Source organism: Hyaena hyaena, unplaced genomic scaffold, assembly GCF_003009895.1.
Source record: "Hyaena hyaena isolate Hyena2069 unplaced genomic scaffold, ASM300989v1 scaffold_242, whole genome shotgun sequence".
Lineage (NCBI taxonomy): Eukaryota > Metazoa > Chordata > Mammalia > Carnivora > Hyaenidae > Hyaena > Hyaena hyaena.
The window spans coordinates 1,338,838-1,354,408 of record NW_024080869.1 but is presented as its reverse complement, the minus strand read 5'-3'; the positions used below and the strand labels follow the sequence as shown (position 1 = coordinate 1,354,408).

At 38.2% G+C, this 15,571-nt stretch overlaps 1 protein-coding gene across 1 annotated transcript in view; it reads left to right on the top strand.

Moving 5' to 3' along the window:
- Positions 1–15,571, top strand: part of DST (dystonin) — a 230,190-nt gene that overhangs the window by 161,349 nt on the left and 53,270 nt on the right. The window contains exons 57-59 of the mRNA XM_039244298.1: positions 10,554–10,673; positions 10,893–11,000; positions 12,460–12,678. Of these exons, the coding sequence (XP_039100229.1) occupies positions 10,554–10,673; positions 10,893–11,000; positions 12,460–12,678 (447 nt within the window). The remainder of the gene's footprint in view (positions 1–10,553; positions 10,674–10,892; positions 11,001–12,459; positions 12,679–15,571) is intronic.

The window sequence follows — 15,571 nt, the reverse complement described above, 5'->3', positions numbered from 1 at the left end:
CTAATTTTATGCCTTGGCTAAGTCTAATCTGTTTGTAAGTAAATATTTGGAATTATCCTGTAAGTCTGTACTGACTATTCATTTACATACAGCGATGGCAAAGAGAGGATGTATTCTTTCTGAAAAGGAAACACTTGTGTTGGTGATTTTGTGTTTTTTTTCTTCTGGAGATGACTGAAGGGGGGAAAAATGATTATTTCTGACCTGTCTGCAACTCATGCAGAGTTTAGAGTTCCAGAGAATTTTATAGGCACTCACCCAGACCTCAGTCAGCTCCCTCAGAAAACTCTGGGTGATGAGTAGGGTCCTGGAAATAGAAATTTATAATACGTGTTTTGATTAACTTTTATTGACGATCTTGGACTATTTACATTAAGTCATCATACTCTTACTGCAGACTTTCTGTGACAGAGTTAGTGTGCTATTGCAGGGTACTTTAGAGCAGAGCTCTGGAAGGCACATAGCTAAGCCTTTACGAATTCATGCTGAACGCCAGAAACACAAACCAAGCAGATTGTGTGGGAGCATCCAAAATTAATTTTCTAAGGTTGCCGTAAAAGTGTAATTTATACAGTTCTGTGTTATAAATTATGTGGCATAATGCCTCACTCCTCGTTTCAGGGCCACGCTCTAGAATCACAAAAGCTGATGAAACACAGTGATAGCAAAAGGCCTGCCTTAGAAATTTTTGCGAGGGAGAGCATTCATGCCTGAGGAATGTATTTGCATGACTTCTGTTTTCAAAGTTTGGCACAGTTTGTATGCCTCATTGTTACAGGAGGATAAATGCATTTATTTATGAAGTTTATTCAACTGTATGAAAATGCTGAATTTTTTTTTCAGCAAACTTATATCCACATTTCAGAATTGGCGCTGATTTCCCAAAATAGCAAGACTAATACTCTGTACTCCTGGAGTACGATTTTTCTTGAGATGTTGACTGTGGGTCGTTAGTTCGGTGAAATAAGGCCATAAGAAGGGCAAGATGACAGGTTGAGCTTGTATTTTTTTAATGTTTATTTATTTTTGAGAAAGAGACAGAGTGTGAGCAGGGGAGGAGCAGAAAGAGAGAGGCACAGTCATTATAGAAAATTGTATGATTTTCCGAAGGAATACAGAAAAGCTCATGGAAGAAAGAACATGTAAATAATATGATCTCTATCCCTTCAGTCTTCCTTCTGAGAGAGGGAGAAAGAGAACCTGTGTAGTAGCAGTGTCTTACTACCGGTAGGTCATACAGCTAATACTAATGCCATTAATATTTTTGGGCTGTTCACATGTATTTATTCTGTATTCTTATGTGCATTCCTTTGAAATGCCTGCAAGCCTGTCCAGTGAAATACCTCTTGGAATAAAAAAGATCAGTAAAATGTACTTAAGCCATCAAAAAAAAGAAATCCTGCAGTTAGGCTAAGGAGCCACAGTTTTGAGTAGGAGGAATATGGGCAGTAAAGGAACTTGCCTGTGCTCCCAATCGGTAGTGGTACGTAGAGGAGTTGGACCCAGACTTAACCCAGATCTCCATTCCACCTCACGGCAGTGCCGCCTTACAAATGATGTCGAGAGGAAGAGTTGTGAGAGGTGACCCAGCTTTTTGTAAAGTCCTTTAGTAACCTGAAGAAAGGTGCCATTATTACAGCAAAATGGAAGTATGTAATGAGAGCATCTCCAACGACCAGGCTCACTCTCCTCAGCCGTGAAGAGTGCAGTGCTGACAGGATCATGTAGTATCAGTCTCTGGGAGAATTTTATTTTTTTTATTTTAAAAAAAAAATTTTTTTTTAAATGTTTTATTTGTTTCTAGGGTTTCTAGGAGAGAGAGAGAGAGAGAGAGAGAGAGAGAGACAGCGTGAGCAGGGGAGGGTCAGAGAGAGAGGGAGTCACAGACTGAAACAGGCTCCAGGCTCTGAGCTGGCAGTCAGCACAGAGCCCGACGCGCGCCTCGAACCCACGAACCGCGAGATCATGACCTAAGCGAAAGTCGGACGCTTAACCGACTAAGCCACCCAGGCGCCCCAGTCTCTGGAAGAATTTTAAAACCAATTTGGTACCTGTTTTTCTGGTTTGGCGGGGATTGAGTTTTGTACCCAAAAGAATAGTTTCTAAACGCATAGTTCTCAAGTTTATAAAGGGTCTAATATATTGATGGAGTTATTTCATAACTCCGCTCACGTATAAATGTTTGGAATTAGCACCAGGGTCCAGTTTGGTACTAAAGTATTTGTTTTCTGTTCACACAACAATAATATGTCTATGTAGTATAGAAGAGATGGTGCAAAAATATCTTGAGATCTGGATGTTAGCCATGTATTTTGCACTGGTTTATGGTGTATACACAGACCAGGCTCCATTCTGTGTCTCTTCTCCAACTCAAACAATGGACGTGATCTGACTGCCGTCCCATCTTTTCAGACATACCTATAGTCACATACAATTTGTTTTATTAACAGCTACTCCTTTCCAGGTCCCTACCTTCAGCCTACCCATCCCCACAGGTTCACAGGGTGAGATGTATGTCTTGAGCATACATTTTTTGTGCCCGGCATTAAAGTTGTTTATACACAGACCTACCTCCCTTATAATGTTATAACCTGCTTTGTGAATCAGGCTACTTTGTGAGTCAAGCCACTATGGCAGAGTATATTGGCTTCCAAACATCAACGAGGAAGATGTCCAGGGGCGCCTGGGTGGCTCAGTTAGTTAAGCATCTGACATTTGATCTCAGCTCAGGTCTTGATCTCAGGGTTATGAGTTTAAGCCCCACGTTGGAGCCTACTTTAAAAAACAAAAAAAGGAAGAAAGATATCCAGGAAAATATGGGAAAGATTTAGTTTGAAAAGGACAGGGAAGGGAGCATGCAGATATCTGTTAATTGGCATGACTCTGTTACCACCCTGTATAAATATAGTTTTTAGAAAAGTTCTGATTTGATGTGGTTAGGTTTTTTGTGGTAATCCTATATCATAGTAACAGTTTTGAAAATATGTGTCACTGAATTTTGAAATCATAGAGGCCTTTGATAGAACCCTATGTAAACTTGAGTAGTATTTATTGATATTTGAAAAATAATCAAACTGCCTCCATTATGGACGAATGAGTGAGGACTGTATGCATCTGACTCTACAGATTGGCAAGCATTGACATTCTGAAGACAGTATTCTTTTTTTTTTTGTAAGAATTAGGCCCATTCATTACTTTTAGGAAAAATCTAAGGAGAACAAGACAGCTTTAGTAAACAGTGATGGTACGTTTTATCAACAAAACAAAACAAAACAGAATAGTTGACTCCTACTCACAGTACATGCCATCATCTGAGTTAGAAACTGTACATGTAATTTTTGCATGTTAAGCCTGCACAAAATAACATCTTTTTGTTCCTTTCTTTCTCTAATTGCAAATTGAACCAAACTAGCAATGTGGAAATAGGGGAAGGCACTTTGCTTAAAAGATGTGCAGACTTGTAGCTGAATTCACACCATTGTGATTGTTTAAACCTCAGAGCAGTTCATTGTCCTTTGCCTCGTATAAATATGCACAATTGTCAGAAGTGGCTAAAATGTGTGTATTTCACTGGGTCTGGGAATCCCAGACAGTCTTCACAGTTCTAATTGCTTGACTTATTTGAGTAGCCATAATGACCCTTTTATATTAAAGGCACATAGCTTGGTGATTTGGGTGCAGTTAAAATAAGCAACTCATTGGGTCATTAGGAATCAGCCTTGGAGAAAAATAACACCTGTTTATTTCTTTTAAAGAACTAGTAGGAAACCTCCCCCACGGAAGTGAGATTAGTTTAGACCCTCCAGGTGTTGGGGGTGGCAAAACATGGGCTGTGTTATGAATAATGCAAAGCAAAATGGAAGGAAATGCTAATCAAAAGAAAGTGATAAGATCCTCAGCCAGGGGAAGGGAGTGAAAGGATGTCCTTGAAGTTAAGGTTCACTTATCATTTTGCCTTTCTTAAACTTCTATTTCCACTTAAGAGAAACTCTCTAGATAAATAGAAGAGCAGTTTGTCAGAGATTGGAGAAATGTTTAAATAAGAAGTTAAAACCTGCTACTTATTGATTGTTGTGGTATTTGAGTCATTTTTGATGAAATCACATGAATATTTTGAGTTCATGAAGCCCAAATTGTATACAAGCACCAGTGATATGCCAACTAGCCATGCATTCTCTGGGGTCCGACCACCTTGGTTTGAGTCTCAGCTCCAACATTTACTAGCTGGGTCTCCTCCAGTAAGTCCGGTAACTTTTCCCTGCCTCAGTTTTTTTTTTTTTTTTTTTTAATGTTTTATTTATTTCTAGGAGAGAGAGAGAGAAAGAGAGAGAGAGCGTGAGCAGGGGAGGGTCAGAGAGAGAGGGAGTCACAGACTGAAACAGGCTCCAGGCTCTGAGCTGGCAGTCAGCACAGAGCCCGACGCGGGCCTCGAACCCACGAACCGCGAGATCATGACCTAAGCGAAAGTCGGACGCTTAACCGACTAAGCCACCCAGGCGCCCCCCTGCCTCAGTTTTTTTAACTGTAAATGGAGTAAATGGTAATACCAAGATTATACAGTTGCTGTCAGGATTAGAGAAGATACTGCATGTGAAGCATTTAGTGTGTTCCGTAAAATGCTGGCCATTATTGTTTTAGAGTGTTTTTTCAGGAATAGAGATAGCCAGTTAAAATGTCTTTCACTGTTAGGGCACCTGGCTGGCTCAATTGGTAGAGTGTGTGACTCAGTCTCAGAGTTCTGAGTTTGAGCCTCACGTTGGGTGTAGAGATTACTTAAAAAATAAAATCTTTAGGGGTGCCTGGGTGGCTTAGTTGGTTAAGCATCCAGCTTTGGCTCAGGTCATGATCTCACGGTTCATAGGTTCAAGACCCACATTGGACTCTGTGCTGACACCTCAGAGCCTGGAGCTTGCTTCAGATTCTGTGTCTCCCTCTCTCTCTCTCTCTGCCCCTCCCCAGCTCATGCTCTGTCTTTCTCCATCTCTCAAAAATTAATAAATGTTTAAAATTTTTTTAAAAATAAATAAAACCTTTAAAAAAGTTTTTCATAGTCTTTTTGGAAATTTATGAAATAGTAGTTCAACTATACTAAGAGTTATAGTAGGTCATTGGTTAGATTCCACTGATAAAACCTAGCAAAATATTTCCTAGAATGCAATTATGGATGGTAAGTTTATCTGCAATTTATTTGAAGTCAGTTTCTGCTACTTGAGTGAGCAGTAAACAAGTTTATTAAAATTTGGTCTAGTAAACCTGTTCTCCATTTGGTTCACATTGTAAAATAAACAACTTTTATGGTCTATTAGAAATGTACACATATAGCCATTTGAAAGTTCATAGGCGTAAGTAAAATGCCTTGTTTCCCTGTAAATCGCTTAATGAAGACACTGTGGCAATTCTGTTTGTTGCTGAACAATAAATATTTGCTAATTTCATTAAAAAAAAAATCTCAAAAGACGGAAGGGAAATTTCTGCTTGAAGTCTTGTTTTCATTTAGCCGAGCAAATATTTGCCTTGGTTGAAGAAACAGTGTTTGAGTTTCAGCTTTCCATTTTGGCATCTTAGATGGTATCATCATACTGGTTTTCTTTGGATCCATTTTTTTTTTTTTAAAGAGAAAAGAGGAATAGAGTTAATATTAACACTAACAGCCTGACTTTATTTATTAGGACTGTCATATAAGTGACGAAAATAGCCTGATCACAAACAAGTGGGTGGTTTGTCACTTTATTTTTTCAGGGACCAGTAGAGGAAAAAAGTCATTACTGTTAAATTTTATTCAGATATTTTGCAGCACTTGCACTCAGGTACAAAGGCATGGACTGTTCTGCCCAGTTTCATACTCATTAAGGGAATCACATAGTTTTACCTTGAAGTTTCGGTGTGTATATCTTGAAAGTGAATAATCTAATCATGAAGGCTCTTCTACTTGTTTTGCATCAGGATTTCTTTTTCTACATCCGAAGCTCCTGAATTAGTTGACATTTTGTTCCTTTCCTTTTCTTTTTTTTAAGATTTTACTTTTAAGTAGTTTCTACCCCTAACATGGGGCTCAAACTCACAACCCTGAGATCAAGAGTCATATAGTACACCTACTGAGCTATCCAAGTGCCCTGAAGTGTTTTTTTTTTTCTTTTACACATTGATGAATAATTGCTAATGAGTCATTCCATTTGAAAGTAAGTAACATCATAAAAATTACTGAACCAGATTAAGATAGAATTTTTCATATGCTCTTTCAAGATTCTTTTCCAGAAGCCACATTGTTCTGGTTAGTCCCAGTAGCAGAAAAAGTAATGAATCAGTGAAAAAAACATTTATTAATACTGCTGTCTGTAAACTAGGAGCCTTGTCAATAAGTTGTATGAAAATTGTGGCTTTGCTAAAAAAATAATGTATAAAGTTATGGGAAATACAGGGAAATGAATTCTGTTTGAACATATAAATATACACGCAGTCATTTTAGAAGTACTACCCTTATAAGGGAACTCACCCCACTCTGTGGACTAAAACTCTGAATTTCTGTCTGGAACAACTTCAGCATATCATTGGTCCTCTTAAATGTGTGACACTTAAGAGGCGCCTGGGTGGTTCAGTCGGCTAAGCATCCAACTTAGGCTCAGGTCATGATCTCGCGGTTCGTGGGTTCAAGCCCCACATTGGGCTTTGTGCTGACAGCTCAGAGCTTGAAGCCTGTTTCAGATGCTGCGTCTCCCTCTCTCTCTGCCCCTCCCCCTCTCATGCTCTGTCTCTCAAAAAATAAATAAACATTTTAAAAAATGTGTGACATTTGAAAGACAGCCCATTGTGGCAAATGTGGTCTAATCTGCTTCCAGACACCGTATTGGTCTTAAAGCAGCCTGATTTTGCATTGGTTTTTTTTTTTTTGTTTTTTTTTTTTTTGGTAGATGTTGGTTTCTGGTCAGATTTTGTTTAGGTAGTGGTTCTAGAGGTTGTCAGGGAAAGGTCTTTTAAGCCCTCTCTTCTCCTTCACATCCTTATGCAATTGAGCTTTTAAAGGTAAATGTAAGACTATTATTTTTACCTGTATTATGTTCCTGGGTAGGGCCCATTATATACACGATTGTCTAAATTTTTCTCCTATCTGAACTGTTGACTAAAAGAAATTGACCTGCAAAGAGCTGCAGTATTTATTTACTCATTTATTATTTGGCACAGGTGAAAACACATGGGTTCATGAGATATAGGTAAAAAACTATAATAATTTATACTATTATGTATTTTTCGCTTCTGTAATTTGTTATTCTTTCTTTGAGAGATTGGAAACCTAACATTACTCTTAATCAGTGCTGTTCATATCTGTGCCAGTTTACTGCTGGCAGATTATTTCCTTATAATTAAGGGAAGTCCACTGAAAAACTTGGCAAAGATTATTAAAAAATAAATTATACCCACGATGATGAGGGTACAGAAAAACTTTCCTTGTGGGTTTATAAATCAGAACATCCTGCCTAAAGGGCAGTGTGGCAGTGTAGATCTAAAAGAGAAAATGTGAACGGGAGCTCACACAGAGCTTATCTACACAGACCTTTTGTTGTTTGTCATTTTTAATTAACTTTTATTAAAGATACTTGTAGATTCACATGCAATTGTAAGAAATAAGGTAGAGATGGTCACATTGTACCCTTTACCCATTTTCTCCAGTGGTGACATTTTGCAAAATTACAGTACAGTATCACATGCAGGATGTTGACTTCGATGCAGTCAAAATACAGAACATTTCATCACCATAAGCTTGCCTCATGTCTCTCTTTTTTAGCCTCCCTCCTCTATGCCCTCCTTAACTCTTGGCAACCCTAAATTGTTTCTGCATTTCTGTAATTTCATCATTTGTAGAACGTTTGGATACTTATTTTAGTTACAGTCTCTTTGTCTTCTCCTGGGACTCCAACAACAGGAATGTTAGATCTTTTATTATAGTTCCACAGGTCCCTGAGGCTCTACTGATTTTTTTTCCTCCAGCCTATTTTCTACTATTCAGTTTGGGTAATTTTTGTTGTTCTGTCTTTTGCTTCACTGATTCTTTCCTCTGTGCCCTTCATTGATCTCATCCTGTGACCTTATTTGTTATTATATAATTTAAGTTCTAAAATTTCCATGTGGTTCTTTATATATCTTCTTTCTTCGCTGAGACTACTTTGTTGCTAAGATCTTCTGATTTTTCATATTCATTTCAACTGTGTTTGAAATTGCTCAACGAAGCACTTTTATCGTTGTCCCTTTAAAATTTTATCAGACAGTCCTAACGTTTCTGTCATCTTGGTATTGTCACCCATTGGTGATCTTTCTTTAGTTCAGTTTGGAGGCCTTCTTGGTTCTTGTTGCTGACTTAGAAGTTTTGGATCTTAATTAAACTTCCCGTTTGGTCTGGCCTCCTCAGGTGCCACGCTGGCAGAAGCTGGGTGCTGCCAGGTACAGGCAGAGGTCCACGTTCCTCACTCAGCCTCTCGTGACACCTAGCGGGGGTGCTCCTCATCTCTGCTGGCTGGGAGTGGGGACTGGACCTCCAGCCGTCTGAGTAGTCTTTTCCAGCACCTCGGTGAGGGTGGCTGCATTAACCACTGAGCCATGGTGAAAATCCTGACTCTCCACTAGGCCTTCTCTGAACCCCCCCTCCCCCCAGAGGAGACAGGAAGGGGCAGTTCATTACTGCTTGGGGGCTCCCCACATGATCTCCACTGACACGGTGGGCAGGAGCCTTGTTACTGGTCAGTGGCACTGAAAGTCCCAGCTCCCTACTTGGCCCTCTCGGACATCACCCTGACGGCAGTGCCAGCACCTTGATACATAGGCTCATGAGGGTGAAACCGTAGGCCTTCCCTGGCATGAGTGTGGGTGGGACCATAGCTTTTTTTTTTTTTTTTTTTTTTTTTCTGTGGTGTCAGAACGGAGTGGTTATTGTTTACAAGTTCTGTGTCTTGCTAGGGTGCCCCTTTCCTGGTTCATTTGGCTGAGGGAGCAGACTTCTCCTGGGGTTTTGTCTGCGCCTGTTGGTGTTTCTGGGTTGCATTTTCTCCAGTGTCCAGTCTAGGACGTGTGAGGCAAGAAGAAAAGCCAGAGAACTCACCACTGTGTTGTTCCCTGGGCGCCAAGGTCCACAGCAGTCATGCTGTCTTCTCTCCCCTTTCACAATCTTTTGTGTGTTTTGTGTGTAATGTATACATGCACGTAACGCCCAAGGATTTTTAGGTGTGCTTACAAGGAACAGGGGACGCACATCTCCATCTTCCCGTGAGTCTGCATTGTGTTGCAGAGTGTTTTAAAAGTATGAATTCTATTCTAATCTAGTATCTTACCTCTGTCCTTCTCTCTTCTCACTTATATATTCCTTGCCCCCATCTATATTTCCAGGGGGAAAAATTAAAATTTCTGGCAGTACTGGACTTGAGTGTTTACCATGTCTGTTTCCCATTAAACCTTCCAACTAAGGCGATTGTTAGTTGCCATTTACCATTAGTGCTTGTGGGAACACTTGTCCACTTTGCTCATTTATGATAACTGCTTGGTCCTAGAAGGCATTGGGTTCTATCTCATGGAAGGTATTGAAGAAATTCATGCTCTTTGATTTGGTAGTCAACTTCTAGGAATCTACCCTGAGGAATTAATTGGATATGCCAACGGAGATTTATATTTATTATAGGTCTGTTTATATAATAGCAAAAAATGCAGTGAGCCTAAATGAAAATATCCAGGTATGCTAGAATACAATGATGTTATTTAAAATTCACATTTCAAAGAATATGATGTAGGAAATGTTCATAATAAATGAAAGAGCAGGATATGAAACTGTTTATACAGTATTATCCCAGACTTTTATAAATCTTTTTCAACTTCTGGAATAAAATTCACTAAAATACCAACAGTATTAACTCCAGGTTTTAATTTTCATCTGTATATTTTTTCTGTACTTTATGAATTTCTGCCACGAATTATTGTTAAGATCAGGAAAATAAAACCTCTTAAAATATTTAAGAATGCTCTTAGAAGTATATTATTAAATGAGATGTAAAAAAATTATACATGAGATGTTTGAAGGTGTACTCTACATACACAATCATACTTTGCACATACACTTATAGACATACAGTATGATAAATAAATGGGAATATTTCATTAGTTTTGCTAGAAATCTTATACTTCAATAGCAGAGTGCTGCCTGCATATCATACGGATTAAAGTGATGGATGCCATGATTGAAAGGTGATATCCACTTTCTTAGCTGTTTAATTTGGATAGTATTCTTAAGGAGGAAATTCTTTTCACAACCAAAAAGAAGGTAACAAACTTAGCTGTCCTAAAGTAATTAATGCCAAGTAATTGAACATGTTTTAAGAGCTTGTGTTTAATTATTCTGTGGGAACTTCTCTCTTTATAACTTTCGTCATTATCATGAATTATTTCAGGATGCCATGAAGAGCTAAGCTTAGATTTTCCACTTGTGTAATTAAGATATTTAAAAGAAATGTTAGGTAGGTATTTTTTAGGCACCAGTTACGGGAACTTACTGACCTAATTATTCATCTTTTGTTTAGTTTGACCAAGCAGCTGATGCTGAGTTATCCTGGATTACTGAAACCGAAAAGAAGTTGACGTCTCTGGGTGACATCAGGCTTGAGCAAGACCAGACCTCTGCTCAGCTGCAGCTTCAAAAGGTGAAGAAGTACATTGCAAATTATATCAAAATTACTTGTTCATGTGCGCCAATCTAGAACATGTGATTGCATGATTTACTTTACAAGACCCTTCTAGTGTAACTTGGTATTTTTAACTACTTTGCCCAATTGTTTTCATTTTAGTCATACAGTCTCTCTCTCTCTCTCTCTCTCTCTCTCTCTCTCTCTCTCTTTTACCTTTACTCTGGTAAATCACAGAAATTCACCATGGAGATTTTGAGACACAAGGATATTATTGATGAACTTGTGAAATCTGGACATAAAATCATGACCACATGCAGTGAAGAGGAAAAGCAATCGATGAAGGTATGATCTTGTCTGTGTGGCTGTTGCTCTGACCCTTGAATAAATGGCACACGTCAAGTGCTCAGTCCTAGCGGTGCACGTTTTCTTTATCCACAGCTGCCATTTAGGCATCTAAATCAGGAGTTTTAAATAAGGCATTTTTCAGCTTACAGAGTAACAATAAAAGGAATATTCCTTAAGGGAACCTTAGTCTTTATTTTTGGCCAGAAAATAATATTAATGTTGCTAGACTCATATGAGACTTGTTTTCTAGCTCAGAAGGCCTACCAGACCTAGAAGGATAGTTGAAGAATTTGACTTATTATGTTTGGAGAGTTCATTGTCTTATTTATAAAAACCTGCAGCTATTTATTTATTCATATTTTGGGTTTTGTCACCTAATATTTTGGGAGGTTCTCTGTCATTAATTCCCATGAGTTTTGATGACAACGTAAAAATCTATTGTATGTATATATCTTAATCTCCAGTTGTACTTTTAAGATGTTACCACATTTTTGCTATTTTTTACATATATATATGTGAAAGGTTTTTTTGCTGTGGTAAAAACACAACATTAGTATATAATGGATTGTTATTCAGCCTTAAAAAGGAAGGAAATCCTACCTTGTGCAAAAATATGGATGAACCCGAAGGATCTTTTTTTTTTTTTTAAGATTTTATTTTTAAGTAATCTCTACACTCAACATTAGGCTTGAACTTACAACCCCAAGATGAAGAGTCATATGGTATACTGACCAAGCCAGCCAGGCTCCCCCCAAGGGTCTTTTTTTAAACATTTTTTTTTTAATATTTTTTATTTATTTCTAGGAGAGAGAGAGAGACAGCGTGAGCAGGGGAGGGTCAGAGAGAGAGGGAGTCACAGACTGAAACAGGCTCCAGGCTCCGAGCTGGCAGTCAGCACAGAGCCCGATGCAGGGCTCGAACCCACGAACCGCGAGATCATGACCTAAGCGAAAGTTGGACGCTTAACCGACTAAGCCACCCAGGCGCCCCTCCCCCCAAGGGTCTTTTTAAATTTAAAAAGAACTTTTATACATAGAAGTAGTTATAATCTAAATAGGTTTTCAAATTTTTAATTATTTTATTTATTGAGAGAGAGCAACAGAGCACAAACACATGAGCAGGGTAGGCGAAGAGGGAGAGGGAGAGAGAGAATCTCAAGCAGGCTCCACACTGTCAGTGCAGAGCCTGATGCAGAGCTTGATCCCACAAATGGAGAGATCATGACCTGAGCTGATATCAAGAGTTGGATGATGAACCAACTGGGCCACACAGGCACCCCTAATCTGAATAGGTTAGATTTATTCATTTAACATACATTTGTGAGTGCTTGCTTTGCACTAGGCGTATAGTACTAGAAAAAACATTCTGGAGTATATGTGCTATTTGGCCTTCTGGAGTATATGTGCTATTTGGCCTGGTTAGCCAGCTAAGCACATTTCATTATCTTATTTTCTAGAAAAAACTAGACAAGGTATTGAAGAACTATGATGCCATCTGCCAGATAAACTCAGAGAGGTATCTACAGCTAGAACGAGCACAGTCCCTGGTTAACCAGTTCTGGGAAACATATGAAGAACTTTGGCCATGGCTGACAGAAACACAAAGAATCATCTCTCAGCTTCCTGCCCCAGCCCTCGAATATGAAACTCTAAGACAACAACAGGAAGAGCACCGGGTAAGCTTGCTATTAAAGTGAGTGTTGTATTCCCCATGAAAGAGACCCATGATTGTTATGCTGTTTTTTTAATAATGTGCTGCCGAAGTGGTCACTGGGATGGCGTTTTTTAATGCAGTTAGATGTTTTACATTATTTAGAGGGTTTTAGCAATATTGTATTCTGGTCTGCACGATTGCTTACCTCATACTGCTTACCTGTCTTCCAGGGTTACCATGAGAATGACTCCTGTGGGGAGGCCACATTGTGTATGTCGTTAATTACATCCTAGTTTTTCTAGAATAGTATGAAGTAAAAGCCATCCTGGTACAAAAGCAAAGTGCCCATTTTTAAATGTTAGAGAAATAAGCTTTTTGAATTACTTTGAATTGATGCATGTTGTATTGCTTTTAATTTACCTATGTTGACTAAGCTTTATACTTAATATGTATTGGTTGGAGACATCTAGACTATAAGTAAGTAGTAGAAATATATCAGAGTGGCATCGTACACACAAGGCCATTTAGCTTGGAGAAAATTGACAATATAACAATATGTCAAAACACAAATAATGTAAAAGCCAGCTCAATGAGAAGGGAAAATGGTAAAAGTGCAAAGAAAAGTTGTTCCCCACTTTTTTTCCACCTATGTGCTTGGAACTCTTGATTTTTTTTCCTCCTATAAGCATATATGATTAAGGTAGGAAGTATATTTACATCTACAAATATATCTTGTTTTAAACATAAATAAAATGGCATTATTAAGTCCTCATTTCAGCAGCTACTTAAATATTAACATGGCTTAAAATTTTGCAAGAGTTTGGATGAGAGAGAGGGTTCAAGACTGTCAGGAAAACTCTGGAGTTCTTGCTGTTATGGACTTGTGAACCTAGTTGCTGTCTCCCAGATCTATACAAGATGTACTCTGAGACTGATCGTGTCTGTGTGCGTGTGTGTGCATGTGTGTGTGCGCACATATGAAAAGTTTAACTCAGTGCATTACATCATTGTTTGAAGAATGTGACACTTACTTTGTTTGTTTACTTTTTTAATGTACTGGCACTGAAGAATATCCCTAAGTGTTTATTTATAAGGGCTTTAGTCAACACTTCAATGCAAAATAGAAATATTATTAAGTTCTATCTAAATTAGCAGGAGAAAGACCTAGAAATTATGTAGAATTGAATTTAATTTTAGTATAAAGGTTTATTTGTGGCAGAAATTATGATACCTATCCACTGAATAAGTTTTAATATAAAATGTTCCATGGATTTCTTCAATTCTGAGGTGAGATTTGAGCAGCTTTGTTTCTATCATAACATCAAATAATGGAATGGGGTTATTATTGAATTACTATTGAATTTCATAGTGGTGTTAATTTTCCCTTTTTAGCATAATCTTTCAGCTCTCGAATTTACAGTTTTATATTTAAAGGAACTACAAAACTTTGTAGCCGAGTCTTCAAATTATTCAACTAAATTATTCATCAGATTTACAGCCTTCTAGAACAACCTTTCTTCTGCAGCTCCACAGCCTCATCCTCAGCTATATCTGGAAAGATATAGCTATATCTGGAAAAATATAGCTTATAGTTCATTCTAATAGGAATGAAAAATGGCTCCAAGGGCCAGTTACTATATGGTAGATATATTGAGGTCACACTTGAGCATCTCCAATGTGAGTCAACCCTTATGACAGTATGTTGCCAAGAATCGTTTTGTTACATGTGAGGCAGAAGACATCTCCTATTGACCCTTTCTCCACACATACACACAAGTAGGCATCTGGTAGTACTAGATGTTCAAAAAAAGAATGGTCTGATAAAGGGTCATCTCAGTACTTCCCAAACTAAGGGATTTCATGGTGGTGCTACACAAATGAGATCTACCTAGATGCTAGCCAACTCAGGAAATCTCAGCAGAGATCTCTCGTTTTCCCTGGAAGTCTCTTGATAACTCAGCGTAAGCTTGGTTTACCAACATGCCTTGTAGAGTACCGAAACCAGACGTGTGTAACACATTGCTTTTTTGTGAGATTTTTTATTAACTGTTACTACCATTATTACCTCTAGTCCTTAATGCAGCATGAATATATGATCTAAGAATATGAAACAAAAAATAAGAAAATCTCAGCCTGGACCACTCAGGAGCTAGATCGCAGACATCCTTATGAGCAACATGTTAGATTGGGACCATCCCCTTCTTTTTCTTTTAATGGAATTTATGTCTGTTTAGCTGCTTTTCAAGAGTTTGGAGACCACCTTCAGAAAAACTTCAAAAATAGCATGGTATTAAAAAATATATCATTGTTAATGATGTAGTGTGACAATTTCGTTAATAATTTTCAAAATAATTTATATGACTGATTTTAGTGAGCACTTTCAATAAATATCTAGATACGTGGCTATCTTGGTGATTCTTCTTGATGAATGATAGAAATTAAAATGTTTACCGGAGAAGTTTGGTAGCTTCTCTGTAGACCATCTTTCCTGAATACATTTCTCTCAGATAAATTTTTGTTAGGGTCTAGGTAGCAAATAGTTTGGAGATATACCTTCTGGTGCGGACAAGGAGCTTCTGATTAAGGATCCTAATCACTACTGTGGTACAAATGGAAGACTCCTCAGTGCTGCAGGGAGGCTAGCCTAAGAGAGATCTAGAAGCAAAGATGGGTGTTGCTTTGGACCTGGCCCATGAAACAGTGTTCAGTGGAGGCTCTGGGTTCTATGGAGTATAGATATTCCAGATTTATTTGTCTCCCTACAAGGAATGGAGCTCCATTACACACCCACTTATTGGTATAAATCTCATTGTATCTCTTGATTAGATGAGATTATGCAAAATATTTCATGTGTCATACACTTTTCTTTAAACACACCTTACCAGCAATACTCTGTATATAGTCATGTCTGATAG